The sequence below is a fragment of the Scyliorhinus canicula genome, chromosome 3 (genome assembly GCF_902713615.1).
Source record: "Scyliorhinus canicula chromosome 3, sScyCan1.1, whole genome shotgun sequence".
NCBI lineage: Eukaryota > Metazoa > Chordata > Chondrichthyes > Carcharhiniformes > Scyliorhinidae > Scyliorhinus > Scyliorhinus canicula.
In genome coordinates this window covers 158,243,318-158,268,427 of record NC_052148.1, presented here as the reverse complement: position 1 = coordinate 158,268,427, position 25,110 = coordinate 158,243,318, and the positions used below count along the sequence as shown (strand labels likewise).

The window sequence follows — 25,110 nt, the reverse complement described above, 5'->3', positions numbered from 1 at the left end:
TGGATCTTGGCACCGGGAAGCACCTCACTAAACATGCTCAAAATAGGACTCTGTTCCTTTTCCATTAAATTGCGTCCTGTATCTGTATGCTCAAGAAACACACCCTTGCGACCTTGGTCAATCTGATTACATCATGTGGAGTTTCACATGGGCAGAATTAAAGAGAAACTCATTGAGGACGTTCATAGCTGTAATGCTTCACTTTGTAACTAAATGTAAGACTGAGTAAAGATTTGTGGCAGTGTAATTCTTCACCAACTGTTTTTCAGAAATAGGACATAGCCTTGCTGAAAGCATTTCCACGAGGACTAGGAACTTTCAACAATAGTGATCTTTGACCAATGTCCTAAATTCCAATATTCGCATTGCACAGTGCTGTACTCATGTTGCATTCTTAAATTCAAATGTCCCTTAAAACTGATGCAAAAAATTTGAATCACACACTAAACTCATCTGATAATTGAATTTCCTTCGAAGCTTCCTCCTTGGATCATGTAGTGCATTACATTTGTGTTTGATCTGGCAAATATGAATCCAATATTTTAATTTTCTCAATGAGAGTGGTGAGACTACCAGAGCCATGTTCCACTTTCTCTTCATTGCAATATTCATGATGCAAATAGCCTGTGCAAAATCCATGAAATCAGTGAAGCACCGCTCTCACGTAGCAATTTTAGGTGAGCCTGGTGATTAACGAGATTAGGTTTGATGCAAATCCTAGAGTCTGCCTGGGAGAGATTTTGTACATGGTGTGTTAGCATTCCCTGCGCCTGCTCAGCTACTTATCAGCTGTTATACAATGAACAATTTTTTTAATGAAATGTACTCATGGAATTTCATTATTCAGAACTGAAATATCATTCATCAAACAAGGAATACGTTGATGTCAAAGTAAGGTTCTCCCACGATGCCAAAGCTCCTTAACTACTTTTAATAATCGATTCCCAACACTTCCTAAAATAATAGCAATTTCAGACTTCAAAAAATGCTACATGGTTGGTTGTCAGTAATCCATCTTGTTCTAATCAATGTCCTCTCTACGTGCTCACAGGATTATTTATTCCTTGCCCAACTTCTGCATATGTGGAAATTATGCAGCAGTTTTATCAGACTTTACTGAAGCTCATTTTATGGAATTACAGAAAAAGTTAACCACCGTTCCACTCAATTAAGCTTTCCAACAACCAAAGCAAGTATTAAAAGAAAAGCATATTAAACCAAATATTCGGGATGTACATGTGCAGAAAATCAATCATTTGGAAGCATGAGGGTTCCTAGTGATAACCCATTTTTTCCACTTCATTCAAACTTCCTCGGAACATGTTTATAGAATTCTACAGTAAGTCAGGTCAGAACATAGCTGTGATAGTGCAACACCATTTAAAAATATATTGACAACTATAAGAAATATTATAAAGCTGGAAGCAGGACAGTTCAATGCATAAAAATGAGAACCAATCAAAAAGCTGTTGTCAACTGGAGAAATGAATGAAAATTGTTTCACAGTAGTCTGAATTCAGAAGTAATATCAGGCTGGCCTAGACATATACCACTTCCCTATGGACTTGCCCATAATTGATGGAGCTTTTATTTGCTGCAAATGGTAGAAAGTAGTTGCCCCTCTCTAGAAGGGGAGGTGGTGGTGTAGCAGTATTGCCCCTTGACCCGTAATCCAGGGATCCAGGGCAAGGTCTGGGACCCAGGTTCAAAGCCCACCATGACAGATGATCAAATTTGAATTCAATAAAAATCTGGAATTAAAAGTCATCTAATGATGTTGCTTAACATGAAACTCATCTGGCTCACTAATGTCCTTTATGCGGGAAAATCTGCAATCCTTACCTGTATTTGGCACTCAAATGCCCTCTGAATTGGAGTACTGATCAATGAACTAAAGTCGGCACTAAATTACAATAGATTCATTGAAGAAACAAGATTCACTGAAAAGCTGTGAAAAAGGACAGCCGAAATTATACTTTGAGATATTCCAAAAATGTAGATAGAAATGTTCAGCTGGCTTAGGAAATATGGAGCTGAGAAGCAAAAGAGGCTGGAAACTTGGAATCATGCACACAAAACCACCACCCTGGGGCAGAGCTCCTCCCAATTAATCAAGCATCATTTGGGCAAAGCCTTCATCATCAATAGGTCTAAATCCTTACGTTCCCTACTCATCAGCACTGAGTCTGTACCTTCACCAATAGTTCAAAAAGATGATTCACTACCTAATTCTCAAAGGCAGCTAAGGATGAACAACAAATAATGGTCTTGCCAGTGTTACGTTCCCAGATGTTATAACTAGATAGGAAAAATCTCAGAATGGAATCCTGGCTCAAAAGACTGTGGGCAGGTTTCTCCATCCCACCTCACCAGATTTCTGGTTCAGCACACCGTCGGGATGCTCCGTTTCGCTGGCTGGTCAATGGGGTTTCCCAATGGGGGGCAGCCCCAGGCTGTCGGGAAATCCCTGGGCTGCCGGCAAAATGGAGCATCCCGACAGCGGAGAATTCAGCCCCATAACTTTTCCATTTCTTTATCAAACATGGAGGAACAGAATCACAGGACCGCTTATTAGTTTTAACAACAAGGAAAAAACATGAAAAAATTGGATTATGATACGATACCCTTTACTCCTCCTTTACCTTAACAATTACACACAGGTTTTCGGATTAACACCGATTCCAAAGTACATCTTAATCTATAATGGTCTTGTTAACAAAGTCTCTTTTAAGGACACAAGGTGACTGCGGGCATACACTCTCCGCTCTGAACCCCAGGTGAATGTGGGTGTCTCCTCAGAATCCCCCCAGATTATTGTCACGTGAATGTTTCCAAACCTCAAAAAACATGTTTTTAACATCTTCTTTCATAATTATTATGCTCTCCGTTAGAAGTTTGCATTCCATAATCCAGACCAGATTTTCCAAATGACACTTTTAAACAAAGCTTCCACACATCTTTTAACAGTGAATCCAGACCAGATTTTTTCACCAACATCTTTAGGATTGTTTTGTCTTGACTGCTGTGCAAAGGGCTCACAATTGCTTTAACTCTCGATTCCCAGAGTGTATTAAAATAGCTTCAGACGTTTGATCTACTTCTGAAGTCTGCTACCCCACTTTAAATTTTGTTACTGCAATTGTCTCTTTAATTCACAACACTTTAGAATAGAACATAGAATTCCTACTGTGCAGGAGGTGGCCATTTGGCCCACCAAGTCTGCACCGACCCTCTGAAAGAGCACCCGATCTAGCCCATTCCTCCACCCTATGCCCACAACCCCATACACCCACCTAACCTGCACATCCCTGGACATTAAGGGGCAATTTAGCATGGCCAATCCACCTATTCGGAACTTCTATGGACTGTGGGAGAACCCCAGCAGGAAACTTAAGCAGTCATGGGGAGAAAGTGCAAACTGCACAGTCGCCCAAGGCCGGAATTGAACCCGGGTCCCTGGCGGTGTGATGCAACCTTGCTAACCACTGTACTGTCGTGCCACCCATGTTGTTTATTCTTCCTTGAATTCTTCTGAATAATTAGGGCAGCACGGTTGCATGGTGGTTAGCATAAATGCTTCACAGCTCCAGGGTCCCAGGTTCGATTCCCGGCTGGGTCACTGTCTGTGCGGAGTCTGCACGTCCTCCGCAGACTCCGCGGGTTTCCTCCGGGTGCTCCAGTTTCCTCCCACAGTCCAAAGATGTGTGAGTTAGGTGGATTGGCAATGCTAAATTTCCCGTAGTGTCCTAAAAAGTAAGGTTCGGGGGGGGGGGGGGGGGGGGGGGGGGGGGGTTGTTGGGTTACGGGTATTATGTGGGTTTGAGTAGGGTGATCATTGCTCGGCACAACATCGAGGGCCGACGGGCCTGTTCTGTGCTGTACTGTTCTATGTTCTATGTTCTAATACATCTGCCTCTGTTCAGTTAATTCCAGTCATCCCAGGGGGCCCCTTTAGTTAGTGGGTCTCTGTGGGAAATCCCTCTAGTGAGAGGGTCTCTGTGGGGAGTCCCTCTATTTAGGGGGTCTCTGAGTGCTCGTCTGGATAGGGGGTCTCTGGGGATTTATAGGGCGGTGGGATGGACGGCCGTGGGACTTGGCTATCGGGCCACCCACTCATAATGGCAGCCCGATAGTAGGATTCCTTCGGGAATCCCTCATATTCCTCACCATGCATAAATTTGCATGGCACGGGATACAGAATTGCATCCCACGTTGCACTCCCAGGGGGATTGTAAAACGGGTGCAATTCTCCTCCGGCGGGAGAACATACGGCTGGATTCCCCGCCCCCGCCGCTGGCAGTGGGATTCTCCGTTCCGCCAGCCGGCCAAAAGGGTTTCCCATTGTGGGCACCCCCACGCCGTCGGGAAATCCGCTGGCGTGAGTGCGCAGACGGCGAATTGGAGAATCCCGCCAACGGAGAATCCCGCCCCTGTGTTTTCCTAACACCAGCACTGCTCACGTACCAAGAATTAACTGCTTTAAAAAATTATATTCCCATTTAAAATCTTGGGTACATAAAAGAATGCATTGAACTTTGAATTCAGGAGTTCTAATAATAATTCTGAGAACACATTTAGGCTTCATTTCCATTACAAATGAGGCTTAGACCGGTGGCCTGTGGGAGAAACTCACAACCTGGAAAGATGAAAGATAGTGTGGTATGAAAGAAAAGCATGAGTAGGGAATTGTGAAGAGACCCAGGAAGAAATGAAACTGGTCCAGAATAACATGAGATCAAAGACCAGCGCCTTAAAGAGCAGGATCTTGATGGAATTTTAAAGGTTAAAATTCTGCATGAGAAACAACTGAAGCCTCAGGTCCCTCATTATATTAATAACAACGTTCTACTGATCAACTATCAGTATATATAGTCTTGTGTGTGATTATTGGATAAGCAAGTCATTAATTTACTGGATCAAACAGTCAATGTGATTTTGTGAAACCATGCAAAATAGATGCAGACCTTCATTGCCAAGCATCAGAGAAAATAATTATGTTGTTCAAAAAATAATAAAAAAACAAACTTGTCTAAATGAATTAGAATTCCAATATTTTTGTCACACTTATTATTCTCCAATATAGGAGCTTAAACATAACATAAATAAAACTAACAATGGTTAGAATTCAAAGTGTGAATTAACATCTGTGTCTAATAGTATTGAATTGGAACAGACATAGGATTGTTTCTCTGCAGTAACATGTACATAAATCAGTTGACAATTTTGACATCTCTAAGAATATTTAGTGTTTATTCTTACATAATACCTCAGCACAATGTCATTTGACAAGTTGAAAACCATAAAGAGTGCTGCTGATAAGATGTGACCAACTGTAGATCAAATGAGACAGCATCTAATAGGTGGCTGACTGATCATTCATGTTAAAACCTCGAAGGAGGAAATTCAGAGTAAAACAGACATCCAAGAAGAATACAAAACAAAAAAAAGAGGAACCATTTTTTTATTTAAATGCTACACGCATGCTATAAGAACAGTCAAGGGAATAAATCAAAGAGCGTGATATATCTGCCCAAAGCACAATTGGGCAATATATATATATTTTTTTATTATCCATTTGTGGGATGCGGGCATCGCTGGTTAGGCCAGCGTTTATTGCCTATCCTCAGTTGCCCTTCAGAAGGAGTTCCCTTCTTGAACTGCTGCAGTCCTTCAGCTGTAGATACACCAACTATGCTGTGAGGGAGGGAGTTTCAGGATTTTGCCCCAGCCACAGTGAAGGAACAGCACTGCTGCCTATGGTGCTGAGAACTCGGGTTCAATCCCGGCCCTGTGTCACTGTGTGGAGTTTGCACATTCTCCCCGTGTCTGCATGGGTTTCACCCCCACAACCCAAAGATGTACAGGTTAGGTTGACTGGCCACGCTAAATTGCCCCTTGATGGGAAAAAAATAATTGGGTGCTCTAAATTTTTTACAAAAGAAAAAAATATATATATCCACTCAGGTAATAAAAATCCAAAGATGCTTTACCCAATAGAAAGCTAGAGTCACAGACTAACTTCACAGACTCTCGTCAGTTGTGGCAAGGCTTAAACAACATAACAGGTTACAAAGCAAACCTGCCAATAGCGAAGCCCTCCCCGATGAGCTCAATACATTCTATGCTCGGTTCGAGCAGGAAACTATCAAACCGTCGTCAACTGTCCCAGCAGCCGCGGACACACCCATATTTACCTCACAGCTTCGAAGTCAGATCAGCCTCTTGAAAGTAAACCCTCGAAAGCGACGGGTCCTGATGGAGTCCCTGGTCATGCAGTCAGATCCTATGCGGACCAACTGGCGGGTGTGTTCACAGACATCATCAACCTCTCCCTAAACCGTTCCGAGGTTCCTACCTGCTTCAAGAAGACTTCCATCAAATTGGTGCCAAAGAAGAACCAGCAACGTGGCCACAACTACTGTCCGGTGGCCTCAACGTCGATCATTGTGAAATGCTTCGAGAGGTTGGTTATGAGACACTTCAACTTCATACTCCCAGAATGGCTTGATCCGTTGAAATCCGCAGACTGCCACAACCGGTCCACATCAGACACCATCTCCCTGGCCCGACATTCAACCCTGGAGCATCTTGACAACAAGGACTCCTATATCAGACTCCTGTTAATTGACTACAGCACTGCCTTTAACACCATAATTCCAGCGTAACTCATATCAATGCGCCAAAACCTAAGACTTGGCTCCTCTGCAACTGGATCCTCGACCTCCTGACACATAGCACAACCGTAGTGGGTCAGATCTCGAACAATGATGAGTCAGATTACAGGACGGAAGTAGAGAATCTAGTGGAGTGGTGTAATGACAACAATCTCTCTCTCAACGCCAGCAGAACTAAAGAGCTGGTCATTGACTTCAGGAAGCAAAGTATAGTACACACCCTGTCTGCATCAATGGTGCTGAGGTGGAGATGGTTGACAGCTTCAAATTCCTAGGTGTGCACATCACCAATAATGTGTCCTGGTCCACCCATGTCAGTGCTACAACCAAGAAAGCACAACAGCGCCTACACTTCCGAAAGGAACTAAGGAAATTCAGCATGTCCACATTGACTCTTGAAAATGAAATGAAATGAAAATGAAAATTGCTTATTGTCACGAGTAGGCTTCAATGTGAAAAGCCCCTAGTTGCCACATTCCGGCGCCTGTCCGGGGAGGCTGGTACGGGACTCTTACCAATTTTTACACATGTACCATAGAAAGCGTCCTATCAGGCTGCATCATAGCCTGGTATGATAACTGCTCGGCCCAAGACCGTAATAAACTACAGAGAAACATGAGCACAGGCCAGTAATAATAATAATAATAATAATAATCTTTATTACTGTCACAAGTCGGCTTACATTAACATTGCAATGAAGTTACTGTGCAAATTCCCGAGTAGCGACATTATGGTGCGTGTTCGGGTACACAGAGGGAGAATTCCGAATGTCCAATTCACCTAACAGCACGTCTTTCGGGGTTTGTGGGAGGAAACCAAAGTGCCCGGAGTAAACCCACAGACACAGGGAGAACGTGCAGACCGCGCACAGACAGTGACCCAAGCCAGGAATCGAACCCTGGTGCTGTGAAGCAACAGTGCTAACCAATGTGCTACCGTGCCGCCCTTAATACATCACACGGAACCGCCTCCCATCCATTGACTATCGACACCTCCTACTGCCTTGGAAAAGTGGGCAGCATGATCAAAGACCCCTCTCACCCAGGTTCTTCACTCTTTCAACTTCTTCTATCAGGCAGGAGATACAAAAATCTGAGAACACGCACTAAAAGGTTCAAAAACAGCCTCTTCCCCACTCTTACCAGACTCCTGAATGACTCTCCAATGGACTCAACTGATGTCTCCACATATCTTCTCTGAGTAGTACTGCACTCTATAGGAATTTTAGAATTTTTTAGAATTTTAGATTTTACAGTGCAGAAGGAGGCCATTTGGCCCATCAAGTCTGCACCAGTCCTTGGAAAAAAGCACCCTACTTCAGCCCATGCTTCCACCCTATCCCCGTAACCCAGTAACCCCACCTAACCATTTGAACACCATGGGGCAATTTAACATCGCCAATCCACCTAACGCACACATCTTTGGACTGTGGGAGGAAACTGGAGCATCTGGAGGAAGCCCACGCAGACACGGGTGAAAGTGAAAACTCCCAAACTCCACAGTCACCCAAGGCCGGAATTGAAACCAGGACCCTGGAGCTGTGAGGCAGCAGTGCTAACCACTGTGCCACCATGCTCACCTGTGCCTATGTATTTATATTATGTATTTATGTATGTCCTATGTATTTTGTCTATGCAATGATCTGTCTGGACTGTACGCAGAACAATACTTTTCACTGTACCTCGGTACACGTGACAATAAAACAAATCCAAGTCCAGAAAGCAGGGAAGAAAGATTATGGGGAAGTGCTCTGAGGCACAGCGGTAAATTATGAAGATGATGCTGAAGGAATAGAAGTTGTAACGGTGATCCTATTTAAAAAGAGAACCAATTGGCTGGAAAGCAATTTGGGACGTCATTAGGGGGAGACAGTAGTAGAAATGTCACTGAACTAATAATCCAGAGACCCAGACTAATGCTCTGGGGACATGGATTCAAAACCCACCACAGCAGCTGATGGAATTTAAATTACATTTGATTTTAGAAATCTGGAATTGAAAGCTTATCTCAGTAATGGTGACCGTTAAACTATCACTAATTGCCGAACAAACCCATCTGGTTCACAAATGCCCATGTATGACTCCAGACCCATAGCAATGTGGTTGACTTTTAATTGCCCTCTGAAATCGCTGAGCAAGCCAGGTTCAAGGGGCAAATTAGCAATAGGTAACAAATGCTGGTCTTGCCTTAACTGCCCATGTCCCACGAAAGAGAAAAAAAAAGGACGTGAAGGGAACAAAATAAATGCAAGTCCTTCATTTCCAGGGTCCAGTAGTAGCTGAAATCTCTGCGATCAATTGTGGAACCAATTGAGGGGGAAGCAAGGATATACGAGAGAAGTAAACTGAACAGAATTAGGAAATCGGGGACACATTCTGGGAAAAACAGGCCGGACAGGATTGCAGACAAGGGTGAGTTTGAAGACAAGGACTTTTTAAGTCAAATAGGGATAGAAAGCCAATGGAGATCAATGAGAACAAGGATGAAGAATGATGGGGAAATGGGACTATGCTATTGATATGACTGTGATCACAGAACTGATCAGGAAAATATTTGAGAAATCGATCCTTGATCTGATGAAAGCCTGGATGAGGTTTGCAGTGACAGACATTGAGGTAAGAAGGGCAACATCCCAGAGTTGGAAGTTAGCAATTTATAGCAGGAACCAAATCAGATGGTTTCACGTAACTGCTGATGTTGAACTGAAGGATGTTCTGCCTCATCCAAGTCTAGATAAGCAACAAGAAATTGGGCAGCACAACAGAAGGCCAATGATGAAGCTTCAGGTACGACCAATGCAGCCAGCCATTTCCCACAGAAATATATATTTCACCTTCAATATGGAGTTAGGACTTTTGGTAATTGAGTAGCAATCAGATGCTGGGGAGTAAAAGGAGCCAAGCAGCAAATTTATATGCACCAGATGAAACATTCTGTGATAACTTCTACAGGTTGGGCTCACCGGTGGCTTGGCAGACGAGTCAGTTTTGGATTCAATTCTCATTCTGTGCTGTACAGGCGACAGTCAAGGTTCAACGGTGAAGAATGGACATTATTTGTTTTCTCACTAAGGAACCATAAAACCCTGATCATGTTCCCCCTCCCTCTTTCACCACCTTCACCACCTTCAAAGAGGAGGTGAAAAAGTCAATAAGATGAAAACCAGATGGACCAACTGGTATCAACTTAGACACCAAAAAAGACATATGGAGCACTCTTCCCAGTTGACTATGCAACAACCAGGGGCTTGACCCAAAATTGGGAAAGCTGCCCCATAGGCTAGTCCAGCAGCAGCCATATCTTACGTTACTGACCGTGTCTCAGATACCATCATTATCATCCCTGCGCACCTCCTCACACACCAGAAGGGCAGACCCACCTTAGGTGGCGGAGGAGTGATTTACAGTCAGTAGGGAATTGACCTGGAAATTCTCACCGTTGATTCTGAATCCCACGGAGTCTCATGGTATCAGGACAAGCATGAGTAAGGAAGCTGCCTGCTGATTATCACCAACCCTCTCCCTCGGCTGATGGGTCATTGTTCCATTCGGGAGGACGGTAGCATCGTGGTTAGCACAGTTGCTTCACAGCTCCAGGGTCCCAGCTTCGATTCCTGACTTAGGTCACTGTCTGCGCGGAGTCTGCACATTCTCCCCGTGTGTGCGTGGGTTCCCTCCGGGTGCTCCGGTTTACTCCCACAGTCCAAAGATGTGTAGGTTAGGTGGATTGGCTATGATAAATTGTCCTTCGTGTCCAAAAAGGATGAGTGGCGTTACTGGGTTATGGGGATAGGGTGGGGGTGTGGGCTTAAGTAGGGTGCTCTTTCCAAGGTCCGGTGCAGACTCGATGGGCCGAATGGCTCCTTCTGCACTGTAAATTCTATGATTCCTCTATGTTGGTTCACCACCACCTTCTCAAGGGCAATTAGGGATGGGCAACAAATGGCTGCCTAGTCAGCGCCGTTACATCCCAACAAATAATTGTTAATGAAACAATGCCCGGAATCATCACGGGCAGGATGGACAATCTGAAGGACCAGCCAAAGGTCCGTTAACTTTGAACGGGAATAAGGGGATTAAGACACCAAAAGATTTGTTTCTTGGGGTCGACTTGCAGGATTGAAGGAGCTGGAAGTGAAGTATGGGCTGGAGCAGGGGGAAATGTTTAGATACATGCAGATTCGAGATTTTGCCAGGAAGGGATTCAGAGCTTCCAGGTAGAGCCGGCTACCACATTGCTGGAGGAGGTGCTGACGACAGGGGGACTGGAGAAGGGGGTGGTATCGGCGGTTTACGGGGCTATTTTGGAAGAGGGGAAAGCACCACTGGAAGGGATCAAGGCAAAGTGGGAGGACGAGTTGGGATAGGGTATGGAGGGGGGGTTCTGGTGTGAGGTGCTCCACCTCATGCGCGAGGTTGGGGCTGATACAGCTTAAAGTGGTATACAGAGCACACCTCACAAGGGCGAGGATAAGCCGGCTCTTTGAGGGGGTAGAAGATGTGTGTGAACGTTGCGGGAGGGGCCCCGCAAATCACAATCATACGTTTTGGTCCTGTCCAAAGCTGGAGGATTACTGGAAGGATGTTTTTAGAGTAATCTCCAAAGTGGTGCACGTGAAACTGGACCCGGGCCCCCGGGAGGCCATATTCGGGGTGTCGGACCAGCCGGGGTTGGAAACGGGTGGGGAGGCAGATGTTGTAGCCTTCGCCTCATTGATCGCCCGAAGGCAGATCCTGTTGGGATGGAGAGCAACCTCTCCATCCTGTGTCCTGTCGTGGCAGGGAGGGGACCTGTTGGAATTCTTGACTCTTGAGAAGGTTAAGTTTGAACTGAGGGGAGGGATGGAGGGGTTCTACAATTCATGGGCGTTATTCATTATGCACTTTCAAGAGTTGGATAACATCGAACATAAGTTGGGGGGGGGGGGGGGAATTGGGACTGTATGTGTTAATGGTGACTAAGGGTGATTCCTAATTCCTTTTTGTTAATTGATTATGTTAACATGCGGGCAGTTTTTGGGGGTTGATGGGAGGATGGGATTGTTGTTGGAGATATGGGGATTGATACTATATTCATTACTGCTTCTTGTTCATTGTTGGGGGGGGGTTGTAAACTTGGGAGAAAATCTGAAAAAGGAGGAGAATAAAAAATATATTTTTTTAAACTTTGGGCGGGAATTTCAGATCCTGCGGCTGTTGGGACGGAAAATCCCGGAAAATGAACCTGAGTTTTAAAGCTGCGCTGTTTCTTTGCGCAATGATCAGAAAGGAAGGTGCAGGAGCATTCTGTTCAAAGAGCAATTGGTTCATTCAGAATGAAATAAATGATCTTCCCTGCTGTGACTGCATACAATCCTGTTCAAAAAACACCGGGAATGTCAGCATTTACTCAGATTCCAGGAACAGTGCTGCATGAAGTAGATATTTCCAAAGTCTCTTGATTCAACCTTTTTTTCTTAAAGAATGGTTATTGAGGCGGTTATTATGGAATGGAAATGGCACTAGGTCACACATAGCCAGAGGGAGGGAAATTTTTTTTTCATTTCACTGGTCTGTTAATTTAATCTGACGGGCTGTTTAAATGAATATTTGTTTCTAGCCCCTGGCCTTCCAGAAACCTTTCAAAAACATCAAGTTCAATTTTCTATTGAGTTAAATTAAACTTTCCCTTTCCTTGTGAATAAAGGTGCTCCCGGCATATTGTACGTTTGTGCGAAGCGAGGGTGGAAAGCATAAACATAATAGGAAGGATCACCAAGGAAATAATCAAAATTTATTAAGAGCCAAATAACGAAGTAAGGAGCTCTGATGAAATTAAACAGACCAAAATATAAATGGATTAAGAACTATTCTTCACACAAATCAAATTATTTATTTTTTTAATTTTTATGGATTTTTCTGTTAAATTATAGCTGCTTGTACCCAGACAGCAATGTTCAAACAATTAGCCAACTGCATCACTGAAGATGACATTGTGGGCAATTACACTGGAGTTCTCTTGTGCACACTTGGTACCTGCAGACCCCTGGACAGCTACATTTTGATATTAGTATAGATTTGGAAGGAATGTCCACTTTCCCAGAAAATAAACGGCACTGTAAAAAGTGAATCCTTAAAGTTCCCGCGAGATGTCTGAGCTTTTTGTGAGTACACCTCGATAGATTTATGTCACACAGTCAGAAGTCAAACGAGTGACAGACAATCTTGGGACCGAACTTCCAGGTTACGCTGCCACTTTTAGTTCAATACACATCATGGCTCAGTTGATAGCACCCTTGCTCCTGAGTCAGGTGGTTGAGGGTTTCAAGTCCCGTGCCAGAGACTTCAGCACGTATTCCAGACTGACATTCCAGCGCAGTACTGAGGGAATGCTGCACCGTCAGACGTGCTGCCCTATGGATAAGACATTAAATTGAGGCCCCATTTGCTCTCTTAGGTGGATGTAAAAGATTTCATGGTACAATACGAAGAAGAGCAGGGCTGCTCTCGCTGGTGTCCTGGCCAATAGTTATCTTTCAGTCAAGGCGGCACAGTGGCACAATGGTTAACACACAGCCTCACAATTCCAGGGACCCGGCTTTGATTCTCACTTCGGATGACTATCAGTGTGGCATTTATGCATTCTCCCCATATCTACATGGGTTTCCTCTGGGTGCTCCGGTTTCCTCCCACAGTCCAAAGATGTGCAGGTTAGGTGGAGCGGCCATAATAAATTGCCCCTGAGGGTGGGGTTGCAGGACTAGGGCAGGGGATTGGCCCTAGGTAGGGTAGTCTTTCGAAGGGTCGATGCAGACTCGATTGGCCTCTTTCTGCACTGCAGAAATTCAATGAAAATACCAAAAACAGATTGTCTGCTCATTATAGGTTGGTGTTTGTGGGAGTCTGCTATGTCAAAACTGAATGCTGTATTTCCTGGAATTACAACAGTAACGAGATTTCAAAAGTACTTCCACAACTATAAATAATTTCAGGATGTCCTCAGACCATGAAAGGCATTATTAAATACAAGTCTCTTATTCTTTGCTTTTTTATACTACTATTCATCAACATGAAAACATATAAAGGTTACAACAACTCTTTACAAGGTCTTGACAGACAGTAGGACCAGCAATGGACACAAGTCTTTAAATATAATGATTGATCAAAGAAAAAATTAACAATTTATATTGATATAGCATCATTAATATATAAATATACCCCAAGGAGTTTAAAATTTAAAAAAAATTGACAGATGCATGGCTGTTGAAGAGTTTGAGGTATTCCCACGACTGGGGAATTCTTCCCGAGATCTCTCCACTTCCCTCTCCTCCTTTGACAAATTTCTTAAAACTTGCTTCTCACCGGTCCTGACAAATCCTTATGCGGCAAAGTGTCACATTTTACCTGATAATGCTCCTGTGAAGCAGCTTGGGACATGTCACTATGTTAACAATGCTATGTTGATGCAAGTTGTTGTTGTTGAGACAGGTTGAAAATTCAGTTTTAAAAAGCACTTTCATGCCTGGAGGGAGGTGCAACTTAAGGAGAGGTTATCGAGAGTGCCGCTGAAGCAGCTGACAGTTGCGCACTGCTATGTTCTGTTGCATCCTTGTTGATGAAGGTACACATAGACAAGAAGATATAGTTGTGACAAGTATTTATTGTTAGTGATAACTATGCATTCCTATGTACAAACGTTTCCGTCTCTGTTACTGCTGTCTGCTGTCTTGTCCGTCCTGCTACCCAGTGCCCGGCTCACGTCCGTCCTCTCGTTATACATACATCTGACCGGTCTGGTTCCACCTGCTGGCGGGAGGTTATAGCTATCCCTACATATGTTGGTCATACAGTGGCACTGTTACGTACAAGCATATACATTGATATAACTATGTACAATTATACATAGATATGCCTATCCCATATCACCACACGCACTACCAAGCATGAGGCAAAGGGAGGGATAGAGGTGCACAGAAAGTAAAAGTACTGACGGATGTGACAGAGAATACAAGTCTCAAAGAGATAGCAAAGATATGATGGTGGGTGATGGGTGACGGTACGGGTGGGGGGGGAGGTAGCGTTTACGTTTAATTAATCGAGAATGTGGGTGCATGTCTACCGGTGACAAAATAATGGATAAGGCATTGGTGGCTCTGGGGGTAAGTTGGTGTGACAGACAAAGCTTCAGTGATAGACGTAGGCAGTCTTTATAATGGAGAGCTGATGAAATTTGAAACTGGATTCAACAGGAGTTTCTCATAGCCTGATTCAGCCCATGCAGGTGACAAAAAAGGAGATGGAATTAGTGGCAGCAGAGTGTAGATTATGGCATGGTCCGAAAATGATTTAGCTCAAAGAAATGGGGGGCAGCAGGGTAGCATGGTGGTTAGCATAAATGCTTCACAGCTCCAGGGTCCCAGGTTCGATTCCCGGCTGGGTCACTGTCTGTGTGGAGTCTGCACGTCCTCCCCTTGTGTGCGTGGGTTTCCTCCGGGTGCTCCGGTTTCCTCCCACAGTCCAAAGATGTGCGGGTTAGGTGGATTGGCCATGCTAAATTGCCCGTAGTGTCCTAATAAAAGTAAGGTTAAGGGGGGGGGTTTGTTGGGTTACGGGTATAGGGTGGATACGTGGGTTTGAGTAGGGTGATCATGGCTCGGCACAACATTGAGGGCCGAAGGGCCTGTTCTGTGCTGTACTGTTCTACTGTGCTCCAATGTAAAATCAGCTTCAGCTAAGCAGTCTGACAGCACAGACATAGATTTGCATGCTACCAGCAGACATGGAATAGTAGCAAGAGGCCAGCCATCTAAGTTTAAAACAATCACAGTAAAGGAAAAAGTCTGCCGTCTTTCTTTAAATTAAAAATAAACATTTCTTAACCACTGCCGAGAATCATTGGATAAAAGCAAATTACTGTGGATGCTGGAATCTGAAACGAAAGAGGAAATTCTGGAAAATCTCAGCAGGTCTGGCAGCACCTGCAGGGAGAGAAAAGAGCTAACGTTTCGAGTCCGATGATTCTTTGTCAAAGTTTTTACAAAGAAAAGAACTAACATTTCGAGTCCGTGACTCTTTGTGAAAGCTTTGACAAAGAGTCATCGGACTCGAAACGTTAGCTCTTTTCTCTCCTTACAGATGCTGCCAGAATTGCTGAGATTTTCCAGCATTTTCTCTTTCGTCGCTGAAAATCATTGTCAGACCTTCTCATTGGTACTGGCCTCAAATGTTAACTTCAAAAAATAAAAATGATTGAGACCGAATCATTTGATAAGTACACAATTGGCCTTTGTTTCCCTAAAAACACATTTCATAAGTTCACATCGAAGCAGCTGCTGGATAGTTGAAAATGTATCTGACAAGTCATGCTGAGTTTTATCTGTTCCCAGAACTGGCCACCAGGTGGAGCAATTCAGTCACTCAATAGGTCTCAGTGCCAATGCTCAGACAAACTCTTTAGTCAACGCAATGCTTACATTAAAAGCCTGGAGATGATGGACAATGAAAAACAATATTTGTTTTACATATTTCAGGGAGAAGGGAAGGAATGAATAGTTCAGGTAGATGGTCAACGATATGAAATGTTTCTCTTTCCACTGATATTGCCTGCCCTGCTGACAGTACTCTCCTACATTTTTTGTTTTTAGTTTCTGTAAGAATTTCCAATGATTTTTCAAAAAATTGGAGAGCCAAAACAGGAACAAAATACCTCTTTCAGCAAAACCTCTGGGCTAGTCTGGGCCGTGTAAACCTGCTTGTGAGCTCCAGGATTCAATAGATGTGCTATTTCGGGAGACGGCAACCTCTTTTCCTGAAGACCCTGGCCGGGATTCTCTGACCCGGCGCCCGGGGGGGGGGGGGGGGGGGGGGAGGCCTCCACGGTGGCCTGGCCCACGATCAGGGCCTACCGATCGGCGGTTCCATGGTGGCCTATGTTCCTCCGTGCTGGGTCCCTGTAGAACTCAGCCATATTGCTCGGGGGCCAGCGCAGAAATGGGAACCCATGCGCATGCACAGAATCACGCTGCCCGTAGCGCGTAGGAGCGAACTCGCGCCGGCCAGAGCTGCGGGTCCGGCACCGACCAAGCCCCCTAGGAAGTGGAGCATTCCTGATTATCAGGAACATTGACACCGGAGTGGTTGCCGCCACTTTTCACGCCGGCGTCAGAACTTGGCGGCGGGATTGGAGAATCCTGGCATCTGTCTCAAAAGGTTTGCCAAAAATAAAACAATTGGGAGCATCAGTATGAAAATTTGGCATTTCTAATCGAAGTACATGATAAATTGCCAAGTGCCCCTGATAGACCAAAGAATGTCCACAGATAATAAAATACAGCACATGTATTGGATTTCAACAGAAAAAATCAAAACTAAATTGGAAGTAACTGAGTTATCAGATTTTTGACATTCATTGGGTTTTCCTTTTTTTTTCTTTAGATCTCCCGTACATACGTGTTCAGGTTTTGTGTATGAATGTGCATGAATTATGTGTAAGCGTGTTCAAAAAGATATAATCATGGAAAAACAGCACATTTCTCCACTTTGAATAAAAAATTAATAAAAAATTTACACAGGCAAAAAACATTTTTAGTTTTGAGTTTTCACAACAGATCTTGTAAGAAATTGATTTTTCTGTACTATAAACCTGTTAATGGAGCAATGTGTGGAATTACGACAATTTTTTTCAGCTATTGATTCTTGTGATCGTACAATAAGAATTGTGACTCCAATGCTTCATTAAGGATGATTTTCCATCCCAGCAATTTTCGAAAGAATAAGAGACACAACCCGTTCATCAAACCCAATGCACCATCTACAACCATGGCTTAGCTATACCACTCAAAAAAGTGCATTTACAGCATGGCTATATTTTTGAACAGAATAATCATTTGAAACCACAAAGTACAGTATAACTGTTAGCCTTTTATTCCACAATTTAAACACAGCTTTTACTTTTCTTCATTTTTTTCCCCTCTTTTTTTTCAAATTTAGAGTACCCAATTATTTTTTTCCCCAGTTAAGGGACGATTTACCGTGGCCAATCCACCTAACCCGCACATCTTTGGGTTGTGGGGGTGAAACCCATGCAGACACGGGGAGAATGTGCATACTCCACACGGACAGTGACCCAGAGCCGGGATCGAACCCGGGTCTTCAGCGCCACAGTTCCAGTGCTAACCACTGCACAACCAGCCGCCCCTACTTTTCTTGATTTAATCATTCTAGGTATTTTTCATGTTCATGCAATCCAACTGGCAAAGTTGGAAGCTGTAAATGAGATGAAGAGCTACATGCAGCTCCCGAGCCACCAATTGCCAACTCCTGGTCTATATTAATCTTGGTCACATCTTATGCTACATTCAGCAATTTGCTTAATCTCTTGTATTGGTTCAAATCTGCCAAAATGCAACTGTAATACAAAAATCATTCACAAAAGGCAATAGAATTCATCTTACCCCATATCTGGCTCACTGAAGGAGGAAGGATATGCCGGCCTGAGGAATGAAGAAAGAATGAAAATTAGAAATTGATCAAGTAAATCACAGGGATACACATATTTGCATTGTAGACCTATGACTGTTAATACCACCTACATAAAAATCTTACACATTTATCTATCATTTGCTAATTTGTACCATTCTGCCTCTCAAAATTTGAAACATCAATAACTATTCTACCATAATCATTTTTAAATATTATGTGTTAAAATAGATGCATTGACAAAACCAGCAAGTTAATCTGTGATAAGTACAAATTATCCAGACAATGTTGTTATAAATGTCTCAGTCCATGTAGACAGGTGGTAGAAAGTAGGTGAGGAGATAATTAATAAAACAGTCAAACCTAGAGTAGACAAAACCCTATTCCTGACACATCACATCACACATAATAAAAGGCACTATGAAAGAGAGATCAATGAGGTAGCATTAAGCAAAATAGCAACATGCTCCATTCCCAAACCAGAATCGCTAAACTTAAACAAAACCGATTCCAAAGGTAGGAGCAGACAGCTGCCCCTGTTTGATTAACATAATGATTAAAAGTTATGGTGACAAATAAACAGTGGGAAATATTTAAAGAAACATTTCAAAATTCAACAAAAATACAGTCCATTAAGAAACAGAAACACTGCCAGAAAGATCTACCGTGATTTACGAAGTGAGGCTTACAATATTGCAAAGAATAACATTAAGCCTGAAGTTGTTGGTAGGATGTTTCCCATGGTTGATGACCAGGGGGCATAGTGATCAATCCCTCCAATACTGTCATTGACAGATGCATCTGCGACAGATAGATTGGCGGTAATGAGATCAAATATGTTTTTCCCTCTTGTTGTTTCAGAGAAACAGAAAATAAGAGCAGAAGGAGGCCATCTGGCCCTTCGAGCCTGCTGCTCCGCCATTCATTTCCTCCCCCCCCCCCCCCCCCCCCCCCCGGGTTGCTGCTGCTATTGACCCGGTTACCTATCTCTGAGCCAGGAAGTCCAGGAAAGGCTGCCATCGTTTATAGAACCCTTGTGTTGATCCTCTCAGGGCAAATTTGACCTTTTCCAATTTTATAAATCCCGCCATGTCACTGATCCAGGTCTCCACGCTTGGGGGCCTCGCATCCTTCCACTGTAGCAGAATCCTTCGACGGGCTACTAGGGACGCAAAGGCCAGGACACCGGCCTCTTTCGCCTCCTGCACTCCCGGCTCCACCCCAACCCCAAAAAATCGCGAGTCCCCACCCTGGCTTGACCCTGGATCCAACCACCCTCGACACCGTCCCCGCCACCCCCTTCCAGAATTCTTCCAGTGCTGGGCATGCCCAGAACATATGGGCGTGGTTCGCAGGACTCCCCGAACATCTGGTGCACCTGTCCTCACCCCCGAAGAACCTACTCATCCTAGTCCCGGACATGTGGGCCCGGTGCAGCACCTTAAATTGGATGAGACTAAGCCTCGCACATGAGGAGGAAGAGTTGACTCTCTCCAAGGCCTCCGCCCAAGTCCCGTCCTCTATCTGCTCCCCGAGTTCCTCCTCCCATTTAGCCTTCAGCTCCTCCACTGACGACTCCTCCACCTCCTGCATTACCTTATAGATGTCAGACACCTTCCCCTCTCCTACCCACACCCCCGAAAGCACTCTGTCCATCGTCCCCTGCGAGGGCAGCAAAGGGAATCCCTCTACCTGTCGCCTAGCAAACGCCTTTACCTGCAGGTATCTGAACATGTTCCCCTGGGGAAGGCCAAATTTATCTTCCAGTTCCCCCAGGCCCGCAAACCTCCCGCCAATAAACAGGTCCCTCAATTTGCTGATGCCCGCCCTTTGCCATCCCCTGAATCCCCCATCCGTGTTCCCCGGGATGAACCGATGGTTGCCACCCAGTGGAGCCTCCATCGAGCCCCCTGTTTCCCCCCGATGCCGTCTCCACTGTCCCCAGATTCTTAGGGTCGCCGCCACCACCGGGCTCGTGGTAACCCTCTTGGGGGAGAGCAGCAACGGTGCCATTACCATGGCACCCAGGCTCGTACCTCTACATGACGCCATCTCCATTCTTTTCCACGCCGCCCCTCCCCCCTCCATCACCCATTTACGCACCATTGACACATTGGCTGCCCAATAGTACCCCAGAAGGTTGGGCAGCGCCAGCCCACCTCTATCCCTTCCTCGCTCCAGGAACACCCTCCTCACTCTCGGAGTCCCATGTGCCCACACAAAGCTCAGAATACTGCCGGTCACTCTCCTAAAGAAGGCCCTGGGGATAAATATGGGCAGGCACTGAAAAAGGAACAAGAACCTCGGAAGCACTGTCATTTTGACGGACTGCACCCTCCCCGCCAACGACAATGGCAGCATGTCCCACCTCCTGAACTCCTCCTCCATCTGATCTACCAGTCTGGTAAAATTATGCTTGTGGAGAGTCCCCCAGTCCCTGGCCACTTGCACCCCCAGGTACCTAAAGCACTCCCCTGCCCTCCTAAGCGGGAGCCCACCAATTCCTTCCTCCTGGTCTCCAGGGTGCACCACAAACACCTCGCTCTTGCCTAAGTTTAATTTATAACCTGAGAAGGTCCCAAACTCGGCTAGTAACTCCATCACTCCCGGCATCCCTCCCACCGGGTCCGCCACATACAGTAACAGGTCGTCAGCATACAACGACACCCTATGTTCCTCTCCACCTCGCACCAAGCCTCTCCACCTCTCTGAATCTCTCAATGCCATCGCCAGCGGCTCGATTGCCAGTGCAAATAACAAGGGGGACAAGGGGCAACCCTGCCTGGTCCCTCGGTAAAGCCGGAAGTACTCCGACCTCCTCCTATTCGTGGCCACGCATGCCATCGGGGCCTCATATAGCAGCCTTACCCATCTAATGAACCCTTCACCAAACCCAAACCTCCCCTACACCTCCCATAGGTACCCCCACTCCACTCTATCGAAGGCCTTCTCCGCATCCAGCGCCACCACTATCTCTGCCTCCCCCTCAATCGCCGGCATCATAATGACATTCAGCAATCTCCGCACATTCGTGTTCAGCTGCCTTCCCTTCACAAAACCTGTCTGGTCCTCATGCACAACCCCTGGCACACAGTCCTCTATCCTGGTGGCCAGGATTTTTGCCAGCATCTTAGCATCCACGTTGAGGAGAGATATGGGCCTGTATGAACCACACTGCTGGGGGTCCTTGTCCTTCTTTAAAATTAACGAGATCAGTGCCCGTGACATCGTCGGGGGCAAAGTCCCCCCTTCCCACGCTTCGTTGAGTGTCCGCACCAGCAAGGGGCCCACTAGGTCCACAAACTTTTTATAAAATTCCACCGGGAACCCATCCGGCCCCGGTGCCTTCCCTGACTGCATCTGCCCGATCCCCTTAACTAGCTCCTCCAGCTCAATCGGCGCACCCAGCCCCTCCACCTTCTCCTCCTGCACCTTCGGGAAAGAAAGCCCGTCGAGGAACCTCTTCATTCCCCTCCTCTCCCCCGTTGGCTCCGACCGGTACAGTTCCCCGTAAAAGTCCTTGAAGACCTCATTCACCTCTACCCCCTTCCGCACCACATTCCCACTCTTGTCTCTCACTCCAGCAATCTCCTTAGCCGCATCCCGCTTACGGAGCTGATGAGCCAGCATCCTACTCGCCTTTTCACCATGTTCGTACACTGCCCCTTGTGCCTTCCTCCACTGTGCCTCCGCCTTTCTAGTGGTCAGCAAATCAAATTTAGCCTGCAGGCTGCGCCTCTCCCCCAACAGTCCCTCCTCTGGTGCCTCTGCATACCTCCTGTCCACCTCCAGCATCTTTCCCACCAGTCTATCCCTCTCACTCCTCTCGCTCCTCTCCCTGTGTGCCCGGATGGATATCAGCTCCCCACGAATTACTGCCTTCAGGGCTTCTCAGACCATCCCCACCTGAACCTCCCCCGTATCATTCACCTCAAGGTACCCCTCAATACTTGCCCGGACCCTCCTACACACCTCCTCCTCCGCCAACAACCCCACATCCAACCGCCACAATGGACGTTGGTCTCGCACCTCCCCCATCTCCAACTCTATCCAATGCGGAGCGTGGTCGGAGATTGCAATGGCCGAATACTCGGCCTCCTCCACTCTCGGAATCAGTCCCCTACTCACCACGAAGAAATCTATCCGAGAGTAGACCCTATGTACGTGGGAGAAGAAAGAGTACTCACGTGCCCTCGGCCTCACAAACCTCCATGGATCCACTCCACCCATCTGATCCATAAACCCTCTCAGTACCTTGGCCGCCGCCGGCCTCCTACCCGTCCTAGAGCTGGACCGATCCAGTGAAGGATCCAACACCGTATTAAAGTCCCCCCCTATGATCAGACCTCCCGCCTCCAGATCCGGGATCCGTCCCAACATACGCCTCATAAAGCCCGCATCGTCCCAATTTGGGGCATACACACTAGCCAGTACCACCTTCTCTCCTTGTAGCCTGCCCCTAACCATCACATACCTACCCCCCTTATCCGCCACCACCTCCGATGCCTCAAACAACACATTTTTCCCCACCAGAAGCGCCACTCCCCGGTTCCTCACATCCAACCCCGAGTGGAAAACCTGCCCCACCCATCCCTTCCTCAGGCGGACCTGGTCCGCCACCCTCAGGTGGGTCTCCTGCAGCATTGCCACATCCGCCTTTAGCCCCTTCAGGTGAGCCAGTACCCTTGACCGCTTCACCGGCCCATTCAACCCTCTCACATTCCAGGTGACCAACCGGGTCAGAGGGCGTCCCGCCCCCCTCCCCCGTCGGCTAGCCATAGCCCGTCGACTGCCCGCCCCAGGCCAGCATCCCCTGCTCGACCCCGTCCCCATAGCGACAACCCCTCACCTCTGTCCCCCCAACCCCCACCAGCTCCTTCTTGCCCCTACCAGCAGCAACCCGGTATTCCCCTTTCCCCCCCCTCCCTTCCCCCCCAGACTAGGAACCCTCCCAGCCGCGAACCGTCCTCCATTGTACTTCCGTGGGTCAGCTAACTTCTGCTGACCCCGGAAACTCCCGCCAATAGCCCGACCCCTCCCGAAGTGGGATCATCCCCCATCCTATCCCTCCTCCTGGCACCGCTCCAGCGCGGGGAAGAATCAGTTAAGGCCCCACCTCCCCCGTCACCGTCTCCGCCCCCCCAGCCCCGCAGTGCGGGAAACCAGAGGAAAGCCCGCGCTTTCGCCCTGCCCCACCACACCCTTCTGACGCAGCTCCCAAATATCAGCCCCCCTCCATACCCCCACTCCGACATAGAATACAACATACCCCCCCGACCCTCCCCGCAAGATACACAGCCCAAACAATGCCCCAAGCACAAAAACAAAAACATAGCAGAACAACCCCTCCGTAAATAACCATATCAAAATTGCAAAAGTACTAAAACAAGACGTAAAAAAAACCGAAGAAAAAGAGAACACAGCAACAGCCGAATCCAGCACTAATATCTTACAGCCGACCTCGCAACCCCCAACCCCTAGTTCAAGTCCAGTTTCTCCGTCCGCACGAAGGCCCACGCCTCCTCCGGGGAATCGAAATAATGGTGCCGGTCCGAATAAGTTACCCACAGGCGCGCGGGCTGCAACATTCTGAACTTTATCTTTTTTCTATAAAGCACCTCTTTCATCCGATTAAATCCGGACCGCCGCTTAGCCACCTCCGCACTCCAGTCCTGGTAGATCCGCACTACCCCATTCTCCCAATTGCTGCGCTTCACCTTCTTGGCCCAGCGCAGCACGCAGTCCCGATCACTGAACCGGTGGAACCTCACCAGCACCGCACGCGGGGGTTCATTCTCCTTAGGCCTCCTGGCCAGTACTCTGTGTGCTCCCTCCAGCTCCAGGGGCAGGTGGAGAGACCCGGCCCCCACTAGCGAATTCAGCATTACAGCCACATAGGCTGTCAGGTCCGATCCCTATAGCCCCTCCGCAAGGCCCAAGATCCGCAGGTTTTTCCGCCTCATGCGGTGATCCAGCTCCTCGAAGCGTTCCTGCCACTTCTTGTGGAGTGCTTCGTGCCCCTCCACCTTACTCACGAGGACCACGGCCTCCTCCTCTCGTTCAATGGCCTGCGTCTGCAACTTCTTGATGGCAGCACCCTGGGTGGACTGAATCTCTGACAGTCTTCTGTTTGTTTCCTGCAGAGAGCTCAGTACTTCATCCTTGAATTCTTTAAAGCAGCGCAGGAGATCAGTTTGTTGTTTCTGGGCCCAGAGTCTCCACTCCTCTGGAGCTCTGTCGGTGGCCATCTTGGATCCCTTCCCCCGTTTTTTCTGAGGAGCTGCTGCTGTTTTTTCCACCTTTCCACTCCGAGTTCGAGTCATGGACTGCAGGGAAAGTTGTTCAGAACACCTTCCCCCACCGGGAGACGTCGAAAAATTTCCGTTTTGGGCTCTCAAAAGAGCCGAAAAATCTCTTTAAAACGGGAGCTCCCACATGTGTGGCTTACTGCTGCATAACTGCTACTGGAAGTCCCTGCTCCGCCATTCATTATCATCACAGCTGATCATCCAACTCAATAGCCTAATTCAGATCCCCCCCCCCCCCCCATATCCTGTGATCCCCTTCTCCCCAAGTACTATATCTACGTTTTGGCCTCAACAACTTCCTGTGGTAACGAATTCCAGAGGGTCACCTCTGTTTGTCATTTTTATAAATGACCTGGAGGAGGGCGTAGAAGGATGGGTGAGCAAATTTGCAGATGACACTAAAGTCGGTGGAGTTGTGGACAGTGCAGAAGGATGTTACAAATTACAGTGGGACATAGATAAGCTGCAGAGCTGGGCTGACAGGTGGCAAATGGAGTTTAATGCAGAAAAGTGTGAGGTGATTCATTTTGGAAGGAATAACAGGAAGACAGAGTACTGGGCTAATGGTAGGATACTTGGTAGCGTGGAGGAGCAGAGAGATATCGGTGTCCATGTCCATAGATCCCTGAAAGTTGCCACCCAGGTTGAGAGGGTTGTTAAGAAGTATGTTAG

At 46.7% G+C, this 25,110-nt stretch overlaps 1 protein-coding gene across 2 annotated transcripts in view; it reads right to left on the bottom strand.

Moving 5' to 3' along the window:
- LOC119963054 (LIM domain-binding protein 2) overlaps positions 1-25,110 on the bottom strand; it is a 659,146-nt gene that overhangs the window by 545,737 nt on the left and 88,299 nt on the right. For both annotated transcript variants that reach the window (XM_038791570.1, XM_038791569.1), the window contains exon 3: positions 18,106-18,144. In XM_038791570.1, coding sequence (XP_038647498.1) covers positions 18,106-18,144 — 39 coding nt within the window. The remainder of the gene's footprint in view (positions 1-18,105; positions 18,145-25,110) is intronic.